Source organism: Eretmochelys imbricata, chromosome 26 (assembly GCF_965152235.1).
Source record: "Eretmochelys imbricata isolate rEreImb1 chromosome 26, rEreImb1.hap1, whole genome shotgun sequence".
Lineage (NCBI taxonomy): Eukaryota > Metazoa > Chordata > Testudines > Cheloniidae > Eretmochelys > Eretmochelys imbricata.
This window is the reverse complement of record NC_135597.1, coordinates 5,485,630-5,506,708: the sequence shown is the minus strand read 5'-3', so window position 1 is coordinate 5,506,708 and position 21,079 is coordinate 5,485,630. Positions and strand designations below refer to the sequence as shown.

The window sequence follows — 21,079 nt, the reverse complement described above, 5'->3', positions numbered from 1 at the left end:
GTGCGTGCCCCAGATCAGCCTGTGCGTGCCCCAGATCAGCGTGTGCGTGCCCCAGATCAGCCTGTGCGTGCCCCAGATCAGCGTGTGCGTGCCCCAGATCAGCCTGTGCGTGCCCCAGATCAGCCTGTGCGTGCCCCAGATCAGCGTGTGCGTGCCCCAGATCAGCCTGTGCGTGCCCCAGATCAGCGTGTGCGTGCCCCAGATCAGCCTGTGCGTGCCCCAGATCAGCCTGTGCGTGCCCCAGATCAGCGTGTGCGTGCCCCAGATCAGCCTGTGCGTGCCCCAGATCAGCGTGTGCGTGCCCCAGATCAGCCTGTGCGTGCCCCAGATCAGCCTGTGCGTGCCCCAGATCAGCGTGTGCGTGCCCCAGATCAGCCTGTGCGTGCCCCAGATCAGCCTGTGCGTGCCCCAGATCAGCGTGTGCGTGCCCCAGATCAGCCTGTGCGTGCCCCAGATCAGCGTGTGCGTGCCCCAGATCAGCCTGTGCGTGCCCCAGATCAGTGCCTGTGGTTTAATGCCAGATCAGTGTGTATGCACCTGTGAGGTCAGTTTGTGTGTAGATGTGTTTGTGCCAGATCAGTCTACGTGTGTGAGCACACGTGTGCGGATACCGCTGCGTTTTGCTGGGGGAAATTCAATTTTCCATTTTTAAACAACTTTTCATTTCAAATACTGTTTATTTTATATAATATTTTTAAAAATCAAAATCAGAATGAAACCAATTTATTGAAACAAAACATTTTGATCAACGCAAAACAAACAAAAAACTGGAATTTCGTTTCCCAAAAAATTTCTCAGTCTTTTTTTGAAATGATGGAATTTCTCACAAGATGGAAAATCGGTTTCCGATCCAGTCCTAATACAAACCCTCACACTAGACATGAGTCTAGAGTCTACACACAGAAGTTGCATCAGTTTAACATAAATCAGTTTTAAAATGATTTAGTTCAACCAATGCAAACCCCAGTGTAGACTCTCTTTCTTGCCTTTAAACTGGTTACAGCAGTTTAGCTTGCCTGACGTGGGCTTGTACAGCCCATGCTGCCACAGATTCACTGCTGTTGGTACCCACCGTAGCTAGATCAAAGCTAGCTCTGGGATATCTGTGCCTGCTGCAGCCACACCTCTGACTGCAGCGCCGACAGGCCCAGAGTCGTCTCGGTTTAACATCATGCCTTCAGCTAACCCACTGCCACATGGTGTGGAGAACAGGCCTGAATGCCAGAGCTTCTCTCTGGGCTCCAGCAGACGCTGCCCACGCCCTGGTAGCTGAGTCCCTGACCTCACAATGCATGCGCCCACTCTAGGTGCTGGCCATGGAGTCTGCTGTGCCTGGGCCCCTGTGGCAGGTGCCCACCCCATGTCGTCATGGGGCAAGAGCCTGGCTCCCTCCTTTTCTAATCGAATTAACTTCCACCTTTAGCATGGGTACAAGAGAATGAAATACCTAGGGCTGTTTGTGGGCGTGCAGGAGAGAGGCAACCGGGGAGGGCAGCTCGGGGATGGGGTGGCAGCAAGCGGTGCTCCAAGTCCAGGGGCCACAAAGCATTAACTCCCTCTTCCCCATTCCCTTCCCCTCTGTGTATTTCTCCAGCTGTTTTACCCTGAACCATCCCCCCACCGAGCCCCGGGGATCTGTCAGCTGTGGTTTCCTTGGCCCCGCTCCCTCCCCTTGGCCCAGACACTGCAGGGTCAAGCGAGATGCCCCATCCGCACCTCTAGCCTTGTTCTGTCCACTCCTGGAGGCAGTTTCACACGACCCCTGTTCGTCACCATCAGCACCTCATAGGGGTAAATCTGAGAGCCAGGGACAACACAGGTAAACAGAAGGGTTCATTAAAATGCCCGTCCCTGTTCCCATTCTCACCCTGCACCCCCAGCTCAGCCTGCAATGGGGCATGTTCCACCACCCACAGAAAGCCTGCAGTAGGGCACGTCTGCTACTCCACACCCCCCAGCTCAGCCTGCAATGGGGCATGTTCCACCACCCACAGAAAGCCTGCAGTAGGGCACGTCTGCTACTCCACACCCCCCAGCTCAGCCTGCAATGGGGCATGTTCCACCATCCACAGAAAGCCTGCAGTAGGGCACGTCTGCTACTCCACACCCCCCAGCTCAGCCTGCAATGGGGCATGTTCCACCACCCACAGAAAGCCTGCAGTAGGGCACGTCTGCTACTCCACACCCCCCAGCTCAGCCTGCAATGGGGCATGTCCCCCACCTCACATACCTACAGGCACCAGCCAGCCAGCAGCAGGTAACAAGGCAAATGTGTGAGCATCCCAGCCCATGGCTGGGCCACCCTGGACCCTGGACCTGGGCCTGCAGAGCCCCCAGCCATGGCTCTTACCTTCTGTTCCAGCATGCTGGGCAGGGAGTTCCCTCTGTCCATCCTCCCCCGCTGGCCGTTCTGCAGACATCAAACCCCCAGTCAGTCTTGGGCTGGCATAAAGGGCTTCCCACGCCAGAGTCCCCACCACCTCCCCGAAAGGACCTTAACAAACAGTAGGGTGATGGGCTTCAGCCTAGGCACTGGGGAGCGTAGCACTCTGCCCCCACTCAAGCACCTAACCCCCTGCATCTCTGCTGTTTCTCTCTTCCCCACCCGGAGCTCCTAAACCCCTGTGACTCTGCTGCCTCCCTGCCCCCACCCAAGCTCCTAAATCCCTGTCTCTGTTTCCCACACCCTGAGCTCCTGAATCCCCACATCTCTGCTGTCTCCTTGCCCCCACCTGAGCTCCTAAACCCCTGCACCTCTGCTGTCTCCCTCTCCCCCTACCTCCCATCCCCATCCTGCCTCTTTGGGGTTCTCTGTCTCCTCAGTTTGCCCTTCTCTCCTTCTCTGGTGCTGCCACTCCCCTCCCTTCCCTGCTGCCCTGCTCCAGTCCCTGTCCTTCCCAGTAGTCCTGTCTGAGTCTCAACTCCAGCCCTGCACCACTGAGCTCCGTCTGCCTGGCAGCTGGTGCCAGCCAAGCTGGGCTGGGAGAGGCTGAGCATGCAATGGAAGGGAGGGGCACTTCCCCCGCCTCCCCCAAGATACATCACCGCTCCCAGTGTCTCCCCTTCAGCAGCAGGGCGACCGCTTACCTGCAGGCCTGCAAAACACAAAGAAAAGGGGCTCAGAGAACCCCAGTTCCAGCCGTCCTGCTAGAATCCCCACCCCCCAACTCCACAGCTGTGGGCGCAGGGGCTGTATGTCCCAGCTCATTTAGAACAAGGGGCCGGATCCTCATCTGGTGGAAATCAGCAGGAGGTCAATGGAAGTATTGTGGGTTTTACACCAGCTGGGGATCTGGCCCACAGATACAATGTAGCTTACGCCAGCTGAGGATTTTGCCTGGTTTCTCTGTCTACAGGGAGCGGAGAGGTATCAATTTAACCCTTTGTGGGCTGCACAAAGCTTTGGAATTCCCAGCATCCAAAGATAACAGACAACGGCCAGTTGGGGCCTGGCTGCAAAGGCTGTGCTGCTGGGGCTGAGCGTTGACGCCCACTGGCATGAGTAATGGCCCATCCCAGCAGTGCAGGACAGGCCGGGGAGCGAAGGCCCCCGAACAGGCACAGCGTGGCAGCGGCTGGGTAGGCTTCCTCCACTCCCTGCCCAGCAACTGCCTTGTGCCCCGATGTTTAGGGGTGAGGGGGGAAGGCGTTCCCACCGGCCAGCCAGCCCTTGGCCTCTCTGCTAGGGCTGCCAGGTGGACACTGCAGCTGGGAAGGGGACTGAGACCCAGCAGCTAAGGGCCTCCCGACAGCTGGCAGCTCCTGGCTCCTGCATGCTACCATCCCAGGCCTAATTTAAACTGGTGCCCTGGAATGGCAGGACTCGGTCTCCAGCCCTCCCCGATGCCATGAGGCCACCCAGACCAAATCCATCCATTCCTCCCAAGGATAATGAGTGGGGGCAGCTATTGCCAGCATCCTGTGCGGCTGGGCAAGAGGTGAAGAGAGAGCACCAGGCCCAGAGCTCATCAGCAGTGGGATGGGGGCAGGGATGAGCTGGAATCCTTTAGCTGGTGTAAACCGTGCATCTCCGTTAGTGCTCAGGTGCTGCACTGATTCACACCAGCTGTGGGGTCTGGCCCATGGGGCGTGTGACACAGCGCCCCCATCAGGCCGACAGGCCCAGCTAAGATGAGCAAGAGTTTGATGCTGATGACTCTGAACGGCATCTCTGGGTTGAGTGACCAGACCAGACCAGACCAGACACACATCTCCCCTGCACCAGTCCCTTGTGCCGTATGCTTCTCTTACCTGGGCTCCCCTTCTCACTGCTGGTTGGGCTGAACTCCGCTGACTGCAGCTGCAAAAGGAAATCAGACAGCATCAGCTACCAGGGTAGCAGTGCCTCTGAGAGGGGCAGGGTGCTTGGATAGAAACTGCCTCCTGGACTGATGCAAGAAGCAGCTGGAAGCTGGTGAGAAGGGCCAGGCTGACAGCCCCAAGAACGAGGGGCCTCTACACCCACAGAGCAGCTGCATCCCAGGGGGCAACCCAGCAAGATTCCCCCTGCATTGCTCTCCGCCTTGCCCTCCACCTTGCTCAAGGGGAAGAGCGGAGTCTGAGTGGTTTTGGTGACAAGGAGATCTGTTCCACTGGGGCTGGACTGAGACCCAACAAACTCATTTCACACAAGACTCCGAACAGCCAGAAAGTAGTAATGACTCTCCATCGCTGCTGATGTGGGCCAGATTTGAACCAGTGGCCCAAAGGCATAAGGCCCTGGGTCCCCTCACCAGCAGGGCTGTGAGTCAGCTGCTCTCACTGGCTGATTGCCTTTGTCTCTCAATTCCCAGCAAGCTCTCTTCCTGACTGTCCCAGCCTGTGACATTACCCCCAGGGATACACAGCCCAGCCATGGCTAGACTCGGGCACCGTAGGCTGGATCCAAGGTGGCGTGGTTCTGTTTGGCACCATTTGGATCTGAACATCATCTGAACGGATAAGAACAATATGTGGAAAATACCACACTCTCAAGGACACAGCAGGCAAGAGGAGGGTGAAGTGGGGAACTGCAGTCGCCCCGTGCCTTACCCTGCTGAGGGTACTTCTCCCATAGGCCGGAAGGGTGGAGGATCTGGAATTCCCCAGGTGCAGAGCTGAAAAAGAGCAAGAGCCAGTATCACCTCTGGGCTGATTGTTCCTGCAGCAATCCTAGTACAAAGCAGTGCAGGGGATGGTCCGGGGGGAGCGCCCCGTGACTCCTGCCCCGGCCTCTCCTAGCAGAGGGTGCTGCATGGAGCAGACCAGGAGAACTGGCTGTGGGGTGAGTTCTGGGCTACTTCAGTCCCAGACACTAACAATCAATATTTAAATAAAACCAACACCTGGAACGATACCAAAACAATGTCACTTGTCAGGGTATCGACTTAAAATGGATGCTGCTCCCGTGGATGGCAGGAAACGACTGGGGAGGGGATCTCAGCATCAGAGAGGGGGAAGAAGAGAGGAGGGCATGTCTGGGACACTGCCTGGCCCCACGCACAGGTGTGGAAGGGCGTTCGGTCTGGAAGTGAGCGGGTTTTCCTCCGGATGGGGAGAGATTTCTCCATCTCCTCCTTCAGGATCAGCTTCCCGAGGTTTGAGGTGACCTGAGGAGAAGGAGCAGTCAGGGTCAGGTAGGACTCAATGCCGGGACGCAGCCCCCTCCAGCCCCAGCATACTCCAAGGAGCAGCCCCCCCTCAAATCCCAGCATCCTCCAAGCTGGAGCCCCCTCTAGTCCCAGCACAGTCCAGGACTCAGCCCTCCTGGAGCCCCAGCACTTCCAAGGTCATCCTACCTTACTCAGCTCCTCTTTCTGCAGTTCACGCAGGTTAGTCATTTCCTCCGTTAGATCCTCCTCTTCTTCCATGCCTTTCTTGGAGGCCTTTCGCTGTCTCCACTCCTTCTCTGGGGACCCAAAGAGGGCATCAGGGTGCGGGGCAAGAGCAAGACTCTGAATCAAGGGGGCAGGGAGATAGAGGGAGGCTGGATCCTTTCCCCACTGGGGAAATTTAGGGAGGCAGAATGCATCACCCCAACACCTGGGCTAGCAAAATTGCCAGGGAATCTTTCATGACCACAAGAGGTCAGGGCCCTGGCTGTATGTCCCATCTGCCCAGCCCCCTCAGTCACCATAATGGGGCCTCGATGCTGATTCAGATCAACGCTTCAGCTTTCCTTGGTGGTCTGCCATCTCAGTACTGACCCCGCTCAGCTTGGGGGGGGGGGGAGTCTGATAAGAGTCGCCCACCTGTAGGTAAAACACTCTGCCATCACCTACCTACGACGGCCAGGGAGGGAGGGCAGGGCCAATAATCCGTCTCGATCTTGGCTGGCTGATTGGGATCCGGGGCCTGGGCTGCGGGGAACTTGGAGCACTCAATTATCTGGTCTTCTATCATGTGCTTGCTCTGTGGGGCTCCCGTCGAGGGCTCTGAAATAGACAGAGGGACAGAAAATTGAGGCCTGGCTTCCTCGTCGCCTTGCGCCCCCTCCCCCAAATGCCCCAACCCAGCACCCAAAGGCCGGGGTGAGGAAGCAGCCGCGCTCACCTCTCTGCCTGTAGATCGGCGGCTTCTTGTATATGTTCAGCTCCATGGTGTTGGTCTCTAGAGGAGGGGAGGGGAAGAGGAGGGTGAGAAATGCCACTGACGGAGCGGGCAACCCAGTGAGCCAACCCCACCGCCACCACTGGCACCAATGGGCAGCCACAGCTGAGCTTCCTTCTCACTCCTAGAGGAGGTAGGGCCCACTGGTGGGGGAGGCTTGCCCTCCCGCTGTCCCTGCTCTCTGGGTATGCGGAACAGTGCTCACCCTGCTCCATGCTGGTGGGATCTGGGAGGAAGGACAAGTGGGTCCCAGTCCCCGAGCTGGGTTCAGGTGCTGGCTCCAGGCTCACCTGACTCAGGCTGGTGGAGGGGGAAAGGCACCCGATTAGGAGCAGGGAGGATGGGGTTGCAGGGTCTGGTCTTGGGTCTCTGGTTAGGATTTCAGGTGGCCCTGAAGGTGTGTGGCCCTGAAGTTGGGGTCCTGCTGCCCTCGCACCCATGCAGGGAGCCCTGGCGAGCCCCAGGCAGGGTGTGGGCCGTACCAGGTCGGTGGAAGTGGTGCACTCCACTCCGGGCTGTGCTGCTGGTCCGGCGACTAGGTGCCTGGGAGGCACTTCCTAGGGACTTGTTTTCCATCCAGTCCCGGATGACCTGTGAACAGAGCCCGTGTCAGAGCAGCTGCTGCCCCGGGACAGACCAGCGCCCCATGCAGCCTGTCTCTGACAGTGGCCCATGCTGCCTGCTCAGACAGAGACGTAACTGCCAAGCCCAGACTGCACCTAATATTTCAGTCCCACCCCTTGGGAGGGAAATCTCTCCCGGATCTCTCAGGAAAGACTGACAGTGCTTGGAATGGTGAGACATGGCAAAGCTGGCCTCAAGGCATACTGGAAGTCCAGCTGTCCATCTCCCACATCTTTCACAGGGCTCGTTAGTTTAATCCAGCCTCTAAAACTCTCCTGTTTAATCAGGGTCCAAGTGCAACCTAAGCCCCTGGATTCTGACTCCACTGAGCTTCTGGACTAGCTGATCTCACCTCAGCCAGTAGTGCGGATGCTCAAGACAGAGCCACGGCGTGTGGACAGTGGAGGAGCCATTTGATGAGCCAGTGGGGAAGTAGCCTTTGGAAAAGATGGATCCACTCATCCATTGATCTGTCAGCCAGGCAGCGTCAGGGACCAATCCTGACACCTGTCCCAGTAACGCCTTGCCCTGGTAGAGCCTCTGCAGGGGGATGTCTACACCAGCCACTAAGCCCTTGTTTGAGCCCAAGCCCCCTTCCATCCGCACACAAATCTGTCTGCATTCCTAGGACCCTACTGCGGGGTGGGTCAGAGCCCGAGTCCCAGTCCACGCCCTGTCACTGAGCAGTGCGGACACAGCTCAAGCAGCAGACCTGAGTCAGAAGGTCTTCGCAGTGTAGGACAAGTTAGCATGGCTGGGGTTGGAAACAGCAAGTCCACAAACCCGGGTCACATAGTGTAGACCCTCCCAGAGGCTCCCTCCCCCCGCAGTCTCCCTAGTGATCATGATAGGAGCGAGAGCACAGTGATTAGAATACAAGGCGCATCATGGGGGAGGCTGGTTGGACCTCAGGCTCTGTGGGTTTCTGTTGCCTGTGAGCAAGCGACGCCTGCAGACAACTAAGCAGGAGGCAAGGTGTGGGAGTACTCACTTCTGGAGAAGGAGGAGGAGAGATGGATTTGGGGGACAGGGACCGCTGTGGGAGGAAGCAGAGAGAGACAGATGCCATTTACTTGACCCATCCTGCAACCACTGGGATACGCAGTAAAGATTTCTGGTACATTCCTGTCCGGCAGCCCAGCAAGGTGAAAGCATCTCCCCTTAGCCAGATGGGAGCTGCCCACAGAGCTTACATTGGTTCAGCCATTGATGGGGGTTTGGCAGAGAGGGGACAAACACAGAGCGACCAGGCCCCAACCGAGACACCCTCACCTCTCGGCTCCTCGGCAGCTCCACGTGCTCCATGAGGGAGTAGGTGAAATGGGGCTCATAGATCATTAAGTCAGGGCGCTCGATGTCCAGGATCGCCTTGTCCTTGGGAATGGCCGCCAGGTCCTTGTAGCCCAGAACCTCATTGTCCATTCTGGCCTGTGAAGGAGGAAAAGCTCCTTCTCAACCAGAAAAGCCTCAAGCAGGTGTCTGAGCTTCTCCCAGTGCAGGGCAGGGTCCACGATGCTTTCCTGCCTGGAGCTGAGGTCTCACAGCCCATCTGGGAATTGGGAAGGGATTGTTCTCCTCATTTTAGAGATGGAGAAACATAGGCACAGAAAAGGGGAAGGGAATTGCCCAAGGTCACACAGCAGGTCAGAGCCTGGATTAGAATCCAGGACACCTGACTCCCATTCTCTTACTCTATGCACTAGACCAGACTCTCTCCCAGAGTGAGGAAGAGAACCCAGGAGTTCTGCGTTCCCTTGCTCTAAACACTAACCCGTACACCTCTCCCAGAGCCGGGAACAGGACCCACGAGTCCTGACTCCCATGACCTTGCTCTGATCGCTATATTACGCTGCCCACATGGAGTTTGGGTGCTTTAGAAACCCCCCCAAAAGGGAGATGTGACATGAACAGCACTCACCACAATACTGGAGGGTGATCCTGGGACGCTGGACCCGCGGGAGGAACAGACACTCCCAGGGGACGTCAAAGATTGCTGGAAAGGAGGGAGAGACCTCTGTGAGTTTCCTTCTCCGCTGCTGGCTTCATCAATGCAGCCAACAGGGCAAGGCAAGAGAAAACCCAGGTAAGCTCCCACTGAGAGGCACACAGAGAGGCAGCAATGCCAAGGGTAGCAGTCATCGTCTGCTGAGCTTCACTCCCTTCCAGGTGGGAATTACAGTCCCAAACCCAACAGCCCCACCCTGCCTAGCTGGATATTATATGGATGTGCCATTTGGATATGTCAATTTAGCACCATTTGGCTAGATATGGCTTTGGAGGGGGAAGGCCATGGTGCAGAGAATAGTGTGTGTCCATGCATGTGCACCTGTACCTGGATTTTGTGTGTATGTGTGTGTATTTGCATGTGCATATCCGCGTGTGCGTGCATGTGCGAGTGTGTTTGTGCGTGTGTGTGTTCCCACCACTGCACCTGTAGGAAGGGCTGGAGATCAGCGGAATTGACTCCCAGAGAGGAGGGCCTTGATCCTCAGAGCAAGACCTAGGAAATCCAGAAGGACATCAGCCCTCTGATATCCCCGTTCCTTGGCACTTTCTTGCCTACATATGCTCTCAGGTTTGACTGACGAGGTGGGGGGGGGGGGCTGTGAACCTCTGGAACTCACTGCCACCAGATACTATCAAGGCCAAGAGCACACAGCATTCAGAAAGGCTCGGAGTTCTATATGAGTCACAAGAACACCCACAGAACAGGAGAAAATAGAGGGGATACAAACTCCCTCCTGCTGGAGGGCACAAACCAACCTCTAATTGTTGAGGGTCAGGGAGAATCTTCCCTTGTAGGGAGATTATTCCATAATTGCCCCCTGGGGTTTCTTTCCCCTTCCTCTGAAGCAGCTGGTCAAAGCCAGGATACTGGGCTAAATGGAGCACAGGTCTGATCCAGTCTGGCAGTCCCTGCGTTCCTAAGACTCATGGCGTGTGTGGGGAAGGCTGGGACTCAGGGAACAATTAATCTTTAATGTGGAGAATAGCTATGAACTGCAGCTCCTCCCAAAACACAAATCACGTTCAACTAGAAATTAAAACTCAGCTGGTCCAGGTCAGGAGTTGCCATGCAAGTTGAGGGAAATCTGCAGCTCCTGCCCCATAGAGCACAGCTAGGTCTCCAGCTCCCACAGCCCAAAGCAGGTCACGTTGTTGGGGCAGGCAGCAGTGGTGTGCACAGGTGGGCACTGCCAGCAGCTTCAGCAGACGTGTCCATGAGAGCTGCAGTAAGCACTAGGTGGTGCTGTCTGCCCAAAATCCAGTTAGCAAGGGGCGGAGCCCCTAGGGCCGATGGAGTGAAGACTAGACCCTGCTCCTTTGCTCTCCGGTAACAGCAACTGCATGCCCCAGCTCCTCAGAAGCATCTAGTGATTGCAATTAACAGCATGCAATTGTGTGGCCCTTGCAATGCTGAGTGCAGAAGGGCCCAGCACGGCCTTTGCCAGCTCACCCCTTGTCCTGCTCAGAAACTGACACCTACCCATCACCTGGCGTGGCACCAGGCAGGGGATGCTCCCAGGTTCTCTCCTGCCACTGCACCCCCTCAGAGCAGGTATAGTGCTGGCTCCTGTGCCCTCTGCCAATGCACCTGGGCAGTCCCCGCAGCAGCAGGAGGGGCCCTTGATCTCTCTGCAGAGATTGCCAACTATGGGGCCTGCTGGTGCCAGCGGCTCTGGGCTGTGGACACCTGTCTGAGACCCACCAGTTAGTGTCACGAGGCCCCCAAACAGAGTGGGGCTGGGCTTGAAGTGGCCCCCTGGAGGAGAAAGCCTCCTGCATTCCTATATGGGGCCATCCAGCATGCCAACCCCCCTACGCCTTGACCAGGGTGTCCGGGGTGGTTGCAAAGAGGAGGCCTGAAGAGTCTGACCCAGTTCATTTACCTTCTGTAACCTTTCCATTCCGTCGCCTGCGGGAAGGGCCGGGTCATGCACAGAGTCCTGCAAGGGGGTGAAGGAGGAAGGTTCGTTCACAGCAATCAGCTTGGGCAAAGGCATCCTGCTGCTACGGTCTCCACCCTTGTTCAGGGTCCCAAAGGGTGAGCTGCCTGACCCCCTGGGTCCTGGCAACAGCTCGGGGGGGGAGAGGCACCCAGCCTGCCGCCCCTGTGCCCAGTTGTGGTGCAAAGCTGATGCCAGGACTTGGCCTGGCGCATCTGCTTGGGTGAGGCTGCTGCTTAGACCTTTGCTCCTGTCTCAAGTGGGGACAGGAGTCTGCAATGATCCCCGAGGGCGGGTCCATCCGGCACACTGCCATAGTGGGTCAGGGGATGGAGGAATAAAGGAGGGAGAGCCCGGACTGTGTGTACATGGGGAGGAATCAAGGCTCCGAGAGGTTCAGATCAAAGCCATCAGGGAGTGAGAAGGGGCCTCTGCATGCAGCCACTGAGCAATGTCTGGTTCTTGGATCCGCAGCCGCCCCGGTTTCCCTGGGCTTTTCATCTCGCCCCGTTACCGGGCCAAGCCAGCCGCCTGCAGGCATCTGATGCTAATGCAAAGTGAGGTGCACACAGCCGGGCTCTGAAATATTCATCATCAGGCTCAGCAGGAGGCTGCACAGTGGAGGGGGCAAAGCTGGGAAGGGGAATGGGGTGGGGGGATGAGGCTTGCGGTTCTGATGTGGGTCCCACTATCTCCTCAGCCTGAGGGCTTGGGCGAGCTGGATACATAACTCTGGGTTTGGCCCATCTCTCCTGAGGGGCGGGGAGATGCTGATGAGGGGTTTATGTACCAGTGATTCTGTGTTTCCACATCCCTTTGGGTTCCTAGGCTGGGCTGCGGGTCAGATGCTCCCTCTGCAATGGGGGATAGAGATGGGGAGAGGTGAGATCCTTCCACGCACCAGACACGGCGCGCTGATCCCCCCTTCACACCCACCCACCCACACACCACCTCTCCCACAGTCCGGTCTCTGCAGCCAGGGCAGCTTGGATGCAGACACCCGGGGAGGTGTCCATGAACAACATGTCAGATGAGGGGAAACTGAAACCTCTGCCATCCTCAGACCCCTGCATCCCCCACCAGCTGAGCAGCACTCTCCCTGCATGGGGTTCCCTTGGGAGCTAGTGTAGCTCCTTAAATGGCCAGAGCAGGCTCTATTAAGCAGGGACAAGCTTTCCTTTCCTTAAAGCAGTGCAGTGCTCCCCACCCAGAGAGCAAGAGACCTGAACTGGTGAGCTAGCCAGTCTCCTGTGTGGCCCAGGGCGGGAACCCCTTCCTGCAGGAATTTTGCCCGAGTCTCCCACATGGCATGGCGGAGTGGCACACTGTTCCCAGATGTATACATTTCCATTTTTGAAATGCATATTGTTTGCTTGCACCCAGCTTACCAAGCGATCTAGATTGCCCTGTATCAGTGACCCGTCCTCTTCATTATTTACCACTCCCCCAGTCTTTGTGTCATATGCAAACTTTATCAGGGATGATTTTATCTTTTCTTCTAGGCCATGGATACAGATGTTAAATAGTGTAGGGCCAAGAACAGATCGATCTCTGCAGGACCCCACTGGAAACAGACCTGCTCAATAATGAGTCCCCATTTACAGTTACAGTTTATTAGTTGTCAGTTAGCCCCGGTTTTGAGCTAACACGCACAGCCTGCCCAGAGCCAAGGGTATGGGGAGACAGCATGGCTTGAAGCACACATAGCCTGCTCAGAGCCCAGGACACCGAGAGATGGCTCTACCGCTTCAGGGCGTGGGCAGGGAGGACCTGGCAGCGCCGGTGAGCCTGCAGTGATCTCAGCCAGTTGGGCTCCCAGCCAGGCAGGACCCTCCACTGCTGAGTCTTTCCATGCACTGAGCGGTGGGATCATTGCACTTGTTTTGAGCCATTGTTCTTGGGACAATGGGAAGTGACAGAGAGTGCATTTGGATGCCTCCCAAGCTCTCAGCAATGACACAGACGTGCTCGCTCTCCGTATCCGGCCCTGCCCAGCTCCCCCCACCTCCGACTATAAAGTCCGGTCAACAAGGGCTTTCCAGGAAGTCCCTGGGGCACCGGACAGACAGCGGAGCAGCTCAGCCCATTCCGCAGCCATGGGGCAGCCTGTGCCTCTGGAGGGCGGGGCCTTTCGGGGCAGTGCTTCATTTGTGCCAGAGCTTGCCAGGGCTGAGCCCCGGCACCTCTGGGCCTGGCAGTTCATCGCTCCGGCACCTCTGGGCTTGCTACGTCAGTTATGAAAGTAAAAGAATTGCTTGAGCCCTGGCACCTCTCTCATTACAAATTAATCACTACTGCAGGGGGTACATGTGGGGACGGATCGCTGACCCCACCCCTGCAAAAGGGGGTTCCTTCCTACTCCCCTTCCTTTGGGAAATCCTCTCTGCTCTCTGTGAGTCTGTCCCTTTGCTCTTTGGACAAGCCCCCAACACTGTGTGCACCTGGATGAGGGAGATGGAGTGAGGCAGGTGTTAGGCTCTACTGTGCCCCCCTGGGGCCTACTGATGTCTCCAGTCCCCAGTCTTTGGCAGTGCCCCCTAACATGACCGCTTGGTGGGGCTCTGATACCCCCAGACTCTGGATTCTTCCCCAGTTACAGCATCACCCCCGTCAGGGGTTACTGCCAACCCCTCAATACCCCAAGGTTAATAGCCAGGCAGAGATGGGCAAAACCAGGGCTGTTCTGGAGGGTGCAAAGCCTCATCAATCGGGTTTGGATCTTGCACCACCAGGGGTGAAGTTCTGACATGGGTCCCATTTTACCTGAGCCGTGGAGTTTGGGAGTGGGTCAGACTACCGGCTCCGGTTCTGATCCATCTCTGAGTGCTGGTGCACCCTCCCCCTCATCTGGGCACCTCTCACACGGGGAGGCAGTACACAACAGAGCTATGCAGCAGCCCCGCTCCCAGCCAGAACCTTATCAGCTCCACAACTGGCGTCTCCTCTGCGGCCCCCACTCTCCCCGAGCTGCTCTCTGTCCTGAGAGCTGAAACCCAAGCCTTGCCCTCCAGACGCACTTGCCAGCTGGAGACATCTCTGATCAATACCCCCGCCCCCCAACCCACTGCCTGGAAAACGCATCCTTGCAGTCGTGGCCTGTCTCACTGGGCCAGGCTAGCAGGGACCAGAGTAATCCAACTCCGGAGCCGTCTCTAGTCTCCCTGTGTTGCAGGCTGTGATGGGGGGCAATTTGCCCAGTTATTACACACACCTCCATCTCCCCCATTCCTCGCCTCCCAGGCTGCAAGAGGTTGCCAGTCTGTCAGTGCCCACAGCAGGGAAGAGGGGGCATGTGCCACCTCAAAGGGAGAGACTCGATATGCTCCAGCTTTCCTGGGTTCCATCTGCTTCGGCCTTCAGAGCAGCCGCCAACTGCTGAGGCTCCGGGAGGGAGGGCTCCGCGGGCCCTGCTTGGGACCAAAGTGGGGAGCCTTTATCCAGCACTGTCCTCCTCCAAACTCTGGGAACTAGCATCCAAACCAAGCTCAATTCTACGGCTGTCAGAGGACACATGAAAACACGCCTGTGGCCTAAGCACAGGGGCGAGGATCCCCAGGGGGCCTTTGACACAGGCTTGTGGGGTGACCCGGAGCAGGTCAACCTTTTCGGCAGTAGCTCCTCATGCTGATTGTCTTGATTTTTGGATGGGCAGAAGCTGCTTGGTGAAACCCCGAGGCACCCAAAATCAGTGGCCTCTTTCCTTCCATGCCTCAATTTCCCCATTTGTAAAAGGGCGACTTCCCCATCTGTAAAAGGACCTAGTGCAGGGGCTTGTGAGGGTTCATTCTGGTTATACGGCGCTCTAGACGCCTGGGCCCAGATTATCCAAAGAAGCGCGGGGCCCGATGCGGAGCGGTCGTGAGAATGAAGCGCTTTCCATGCTCTGAGCCAATCAGCACAAGCCCAGGCCTCGCCTCAGTCTCCCTGACAACAGTCGGGGGACCTTTGCCTTTCCATCATATAACAGGCACGGCGCAGACCCAGACATGCCAAGACCCCTCAGGGGCCAGTTCCCCTCCCGGCCCTGGCTCGGGCCGGGCTGGCGTTTGTCTGGCAGTCTGTAAGGGACTCCCCCAGCAATGCCACCTGAAGCATGCAGCCCAGGAGGCCAGGTTCACCTGCCATCCCCAGCCGCTGATGCTGTAGGTAAGTCCTGCCCTCCAGTCGGAGGGAGGGGGGGACACAATGGGTTTATTGTTCAGAGGCCTCGGCCTCCCTCAGCCCAGCGGAGTCGAACAGGCTCCGCTCCGTCTGGCTTTTCCTCAGCAGGAGTTTGTCTCCCCTTCGTGGGACTGCAGCACGCCCCCCGCCCCGCCCTGCCTTGGGCAGGTGGTCCTGTGCCAGGGCCCAGCTCCGAGGCTTGTTATCGCAGGCGCTTGTTGACCGGGCGCTGACAGTCAGAGCAGAGTTAATTACGCCTTTTGTCCCAGCCAGCACGCTGGGTGAGAAGGCCCCGGTGGGGAGCAAGGGCAGCAGCCTGGCTGCACTTAGCACACGGCCCTGGAGTGCTAATAGGCAGCCGTGCAGTTCTGGGAAGGAAAAGAACCCAGCACAGAAGGGGCTGGGGCCGTCAGAGGGAGGGAATGGGAAGGGGAGGGATTGTATTCCCCTCTTTTCCTTTTTTTACCAGTTTCTTGCTTTTCTCTGAAATTCTCCTTTAGGGCGGGAGTGGGGAGAGAGCAAAAAATCCTCATACTCCGAATGGGGAGGGTCTACACTGTCTTGCACTGAGTCAATCTCTTAAGTTTCCATAGCAACTTTCACCCTGATGGGACTCTGAGATGTGGCCACCTCTGGGCTGGGCTGGAGGGGTGACATGCAGCTCATTGCACAGCAGTGCTATCTAGGACCAAGGTGCATTGTACCCCTGTATAATGAGAATTTTGCACACCTGCACCGGAGGCCATTGTTCCAGGAGAGGCTCACATGCAATACGTTCTTGGAACTCAGTGTTTTTTTACCATGGAATATTGAAAAGCTGAAGTGGCCCTGCTGGGCTTTTAGCCTTTGATTCTGAGGAGCTCTGGAGTTTCAAACCTGAGGCTTATAACACTCAGCCATTGCCTCCCGAAATGGAAGAGGGGTGGGACCAAGGTCCCCCAAAGGTTGAGCATCCGCCGGTCCCAAGATATGTCACCCTGATCTGTCTTCCAGGAGACACAGTCACCATCAGGGCTCATCAGTCTCATTGGGAATCTCTCCACCTCTGGGCCAGAAACGCACTCCAAATAACCCTTTGGTTTGGTGCTGTGTTGCCAGAATCCAGGCTAGCAGAGGCAGAAATGCAGCTCTGGCTCTCCTCTGGCCAGGCAGCCACACCCAGAACCCATTCCACGTGGGCACAAAAATCCAGCCCCACTTCTTCTCCCCTTCTCCAGAGGCTGCACCCAGACCCTCTCTGTGTCTGGGATTCTCCATCTATAAAACAGGGATGGATGTTTCCCAGGGATGGGGCTGTGAGCCTTAATTCATGAGTGCCTGTGAAGTGCATCGAAATCCTCAATGGACGGCGCCAGGAAGGGCAAAGGACTATTTCGTCTGCCTGTCAAAGCCTCTTTCTCTCTGTGCGGCAGCATGGCACAGCAGGGCGCATGGGGGACGCTAGCTAGATAAGGATGTATTGTAGGGACCAGGCCGGCTGAGTAGCTGACTAGCACAGGATACATGAGCTCAGACTTTCCACAGGCACCGTTGCAGGCAAAGCCAGGGGTGGAGTCCCTGACTTCCTGGGAATGGCTTCAGCAGAGGCCCCGCTCCTCCCGACACTGGGATTTGCTGTTAGCAGATAAGGAGAGCCCTTGGAAATCCCAGGCCACCCGCTGTAAAGGGGATTTGGGTTCCGGTGGAAGCTGACGCCTGTCGCACGGGGATACACTGTGCACTGGAATCTCAGGAACCACAAATGTCCTGGACGCAGCCTTATTGTGTGTAAATCTCATGGATTTCCCAGTCCGTTGTACCGCCCCTCTGGATGAGTCCAAGTTCTCCTGGTGCCTGGCAGCAAACAGTATATTTGGAAATGCACAGAACGGGAGTAGGTGACGTAAGCACATTTCGCACTCTGTTTAGCTAAACCAAACCCAACCTAACTATCAGCTAGTTCCTACGTAGCATATGAAGCAGATGCACATCAAGCCACATTCACTGGGGATGATCCACGTGAAGCCACGTCCCATGTATTAAATGGGAATGATCTCCATGCGAAGCCACCTCCCATGTACCCACTGGGGACAATCCATACGAAGCAACTCCCCATATATTCAATGAGAAGAATCCACTTGAAGCCAAGTCCCACATATACACTAAGGATAATTCACATGAAGCCACATCTCGTGTTTTTACTGGGGATGACCCACAGGAAACCATGTCCTGCGTATCCACTGGGGATGATCCACATAAAGCCACATCCCCCATGTATTCAATAAGAACAAACCATGTGACGCCATGTCCCATGTAGCCACTTGGGACAATCCACATGAGACCATGTCCTGCGTATCCGCTTGGGACAATCCACATAAAGCCACATCCTGTGTATTCAATGGTAAAGATCTACAATACATGAAGCCAATCCCAGGTATTCACTGGGGAGAAACTCTGTGAAGCCACATCCCACATATCAACTGGAGAAGTTCCACATTAAGCCATGTCCCACACACACACTGGGGTGATCCGTGCAAGTCAGTGGTACGTCACACACTTCAATATAACACCATATCTAATTCCACGTGAGGTGCAGAATGCTCCACCCAGTGCTCCTCCATGGATGTTCCAAGTGAGTGCAGGGCACTGCCTTCGAGGTAACATGTCCCTGGTGGTCCATGTCTGGCACAAAAATTGGGGATGAACCACTACCCCAGTGTGTGATGACAGGTATTCTTATGGGCCAGGGAGAGTAGCAGGAAGGAAATCAGAGTGAGGAAGGGAGGCCAGGAAAGGAGGAGCAAGTCTTGGGTAGTTATATGGAGCCCAGGGGAGCATCAGCAAACTGGAGCATCGGAAGAGGCTGCATGCAGGCTGGGATCACCTCACCCCCACTCACTGCTTGGCCAGGCAACTATCCGTACTGGGTCACGGGAGTCACATCTGGCTGAGTTGGAACATTTTGACAAAGCCGACAAAAGCAGATGCTTGGCCCTCACCGCCAGGCAGACCCGTGGGTATTTGTAGATGATAATCACATTATCCAAAATAATCACCGAGAACATTGCTCTCCATCCCTGGCTGCCCCCCATGTGCCTGCACCTGCCAGCTCCCATCGGACCCGTTCTCCATGCCCTGGCCCAGGGGTTCACTCCCTCCCTGGGGCCCTTATCTAGGTCCTGCCTGGAAGCAGCCAAAAGCCATTTCCCATCGAGGGAACGGTGAGCTCCTTCGGAGACATGGCAGCTACTTAGGAACATTTCAGACTCTCCCTTGCGCAATAACAGTGTCTGGGCCGCACTCCTTTCAAACCACCCAGTTGCTGGCCTGCCAGCCACAGGTCAATACAAGGCACGACTGGGCTCTGCATGCACCCTGAGTCATCCGCCAATTCACTGTGCCCATGCCCTGAATGGACATGTAATATATATATGGCAAGACAGATGAGGAGAAGAAGAACAGGACTCCAGACTTACAGACCGGCAGATGGATCAAGGAAGGGACAAGCAGCTAGATTAGAGACAGACGAAAAGCGAGAATGAGCCAAAGGGATACCTGGAGAGAAGGATGTGCATGGTGACGATTAGACAGACAGGAGAGTCTGACACATGGTAGATGAAGAGAAGGAGGCAGGCAGACAGAAATGAGAGGCCCAGAGGAGGAGGCAGGCAGAGCTGTAACTGTCCCGAGAATCTGTCCCTTTCACCTACTGCCTTCAGCCCCCGTGGCCTAGACCCCACCCTTTCAGGGCACTTCACCAGAACATACTTATCTGGAGCAGACAGCAGTGCCAACGCCCAAATCAGCAGCCTTTCTCTCCATAGCAACCACCAATCTCCCTAGGCCAGTGATTCCAGCCGCTCGGGCTCTCCTTGGCAGGCAGTCTGAGTGCACACGTGCTGGCTGCTTGCGGGTGCCATCAGAGATAAGGCTGGATCCTACCCATGTTTGGGATTCTCACACAGGCCAGCTGTGAGCCACCAGGGGCTGGGATCCAGGTCTCTCTGCGCTAGGGAGCAAACTGATTCCATCCATCCCCCAGCACCACAGGGACTGGGCACTGAGACTGGTTGCCGAAAAGGAACAGCCGAAAGCCAAGCAAAGCTGGGTGGAGCAGCACGGGGCTGTGGGCGTTGGGACTGGCCCATGCTCCGCACCGAGTTATGGTGCCGATGGGTTTGACCAAGTGCCAGCCAAATCCGCGGGAGGTGGGAAAGCTAAGGCAATGCCCAGTTCTCTCCAGAGCCCAGGCCTGCGCTGTCCTGCCAGGCTCGCTTGTCTCCCCGAGGCTGTTCAGCATCTGCGTGAAGAGGGTGAGCCAGTGCGGGCTGCAGTGCGGCTCCTTACCTCCAAGGTATACAGCCCTGTCACCCAGCTCTCCCAGCAGTGGGCTGAGATCAGCACTGGGCAGGACTTAGAGTGCTTGGCTAACGCTGAGCCCAGCAGGCAAGCCGGAAGTGATGTTGGTGGGAAGGGGGAAGCACCTGGAAGAACATGCCTTCTCCTCAAGCATCCCCCATTACTGAGCCTTCACCTCTCAGGCTCAGCCAATCTGCAGCCTTGGGACCCCTTTGGGCTCCTTGGTGCTGTTGGTGCCCATTATCCTCCACAGTTGGCCAGTGGCTTGTGCCCTATCCTCTGAGACACAGATGAGATGACTGGTGACCTCCAGGGTTTATTCTATGTAAGGATGAAGCCACATGCCCTGAGAAAACTACAGCAGCCTGTCTGCTTAGCTACATGGCCCAGGAGCTCCAGGAGTTGCACCGGCTCCCTAACAAAACACAGAGCGCAGTCCAAGAGCTCTCTCCTGACATTCAAAGCCTGCCACTGGCTACCTAAGAGATGCCTCTTCCCCCATGACCACAGCCTCCCACGAAGAGTAACACCCAGCTCTTTTCAGCAGATCTCCAAGCACTTCTCGCTCTGAAAGGCGTTTACCTTCACACACCCCTGGGAGGTAGAGTAGCACTTATATCCCCATTGTACAGGTGGGGAACTGAGGCACAGAAAGACTAAGCAATTTGTCCAAATCTGTGGCAGACCAGGGGATTAAACCTATGTCCCACCCAAGTCCTAGACAAGTGACCAAACCACTGGAACATCCTTTCACAGCAGCCCCAGTCCACTGGAACTGTGCACTGTCAACCAGTGTGAGAGACTCATGTAAGGAAACAGAAACTTGACAGGTGCTAGATCTAGACTATGGAACTCACTGCCACAAGATACCTTACCATGCTCAGAAATAAATGCAAAACTCTGCTAGCCTGCTTTTACTCAGATTGTGTGCTCTTTGGGGGCAGGGACCATCTTTTTTCTCTGTGTTTGTGCAGCACCTAGCACAATTGGGATCCTGGATACAAATAATAATAATAATCAATCATCTCAGCATCTCATCATAATTAATAATAGTAATAATAATCAAATAACAAAAATCCCTTAACTTTAGTTTTCCTTCAATAAGCTCTTCTCAGTCATGCAGTCAAACCAGAATGCAAAAGATGATAGAGAGCTAGATCACTGCATTTGGCCACTTTAACCTACTGACCCCTAGAAAGGTTTTTGGGTGGTTGTGGAAAGTGCCCCAGATTCCCAGCTCCTATAGCAGAGCAGGGTGGTGCCCAGGCAGGGGCTGGCAAGTAGGATGTCCCATGCTCTCCCCAGCCTGTGGGACAGACACAGAAGAGGGTTAGAGAACAGAGCGGCGTTGAGCATTGCCAGCATAGTAACCTTTCAGAGCACAATGTTGGGGCTGGGGGGAGTTGGGGACAGGAGGTTCT

The 21,079-nt window shown here is 56.1% G+C and overlaps 1 protein-coding gene across 10 annotated transcripts in view; it reads right to left on the bottom strand.

Moving 5' to 3' along the window:
• The window catches only part of DMTN (dematin actin binding protein), a 34,885-nt gene that overhangs the window by 3,156 nt on the left and 10,650 nt on the right, over positions 1 to 21,079 (bottom strand). For 2 of the 10 annotated variants that reach the window (XM_077805580.1, XM_077805581.1), the window contains exons 2-15: positions 20,534 to 20,652; positions 11,950 to 12,013; positions 11,103 to 11,159; positions 9,131 to 9,205; positions 8,485 to 8,640; positions 8,204 to 8,248; positions 7,071 to 7,179; positions 6,532 to 6,588; positions 6,261 to 6,413; positions 5,778 to 5,887; positions 5,483 to 5,588; positions 5,032 to 5,096; positions 4,252 to 4,300; positions 2,761 to 3,095 (exon numbers count right to left, since the gene is read on the bottom strand). In XM_077805580.1, the coding sequence (XP_077661706.1) occupies positions 2,776 to 3,095; positions 4,252 to 4,300; positions 5,032 to 5,096; positions 5,483 to 5,588; positions 5,778 to 5,887; positions 6,261 to 6,413; positions 6,532 to 6,588; positions 7,071 to 7,179; positions 8,204 to 8,248; positions 8,485 to 8,640; positions 9,131 to 9,205; positions 11,103 to 11,120 (1,263 nt within the window). In that variant the 5' untranslated portion in view covers positions 11,121 to 11,159; positions 11,950 to 12,013; positions 20,534 to 20,652 and the 3' untranslated portion in view covers positions 2,761 to 2,775. Of the gene's footprint in view, positions 1 to 1,716; positions 1,798 to 2,350; positions 2,411 to 2,760; positions 3,096 to 4,251; positions 4,301 to 5,031; positions 5,097 to 5,482; positions 5,589 to 5,777; positions 5,888 to 6,260; positions 6,414 to 6,531; positions 6,589 to 7,070; positions 7,180 to 8,203; positions 8,249 to 8,484; positions 8,641 to 9,130; positions 9,249 to 11,102; positions 11,160 to 11,949; positions 12,014 to 13,922; positions 14,318 to 14,370; positions 15,765 to 18,854; positions 18,998 to 20,533; positions 20,653 to 21,079 lie in introns of those variants that run through there. The other 8 variants (XM_077805578.1, XM_077805579.1, XM_077805585.1 and 5 more) reach the window with 6 other exon arrangements.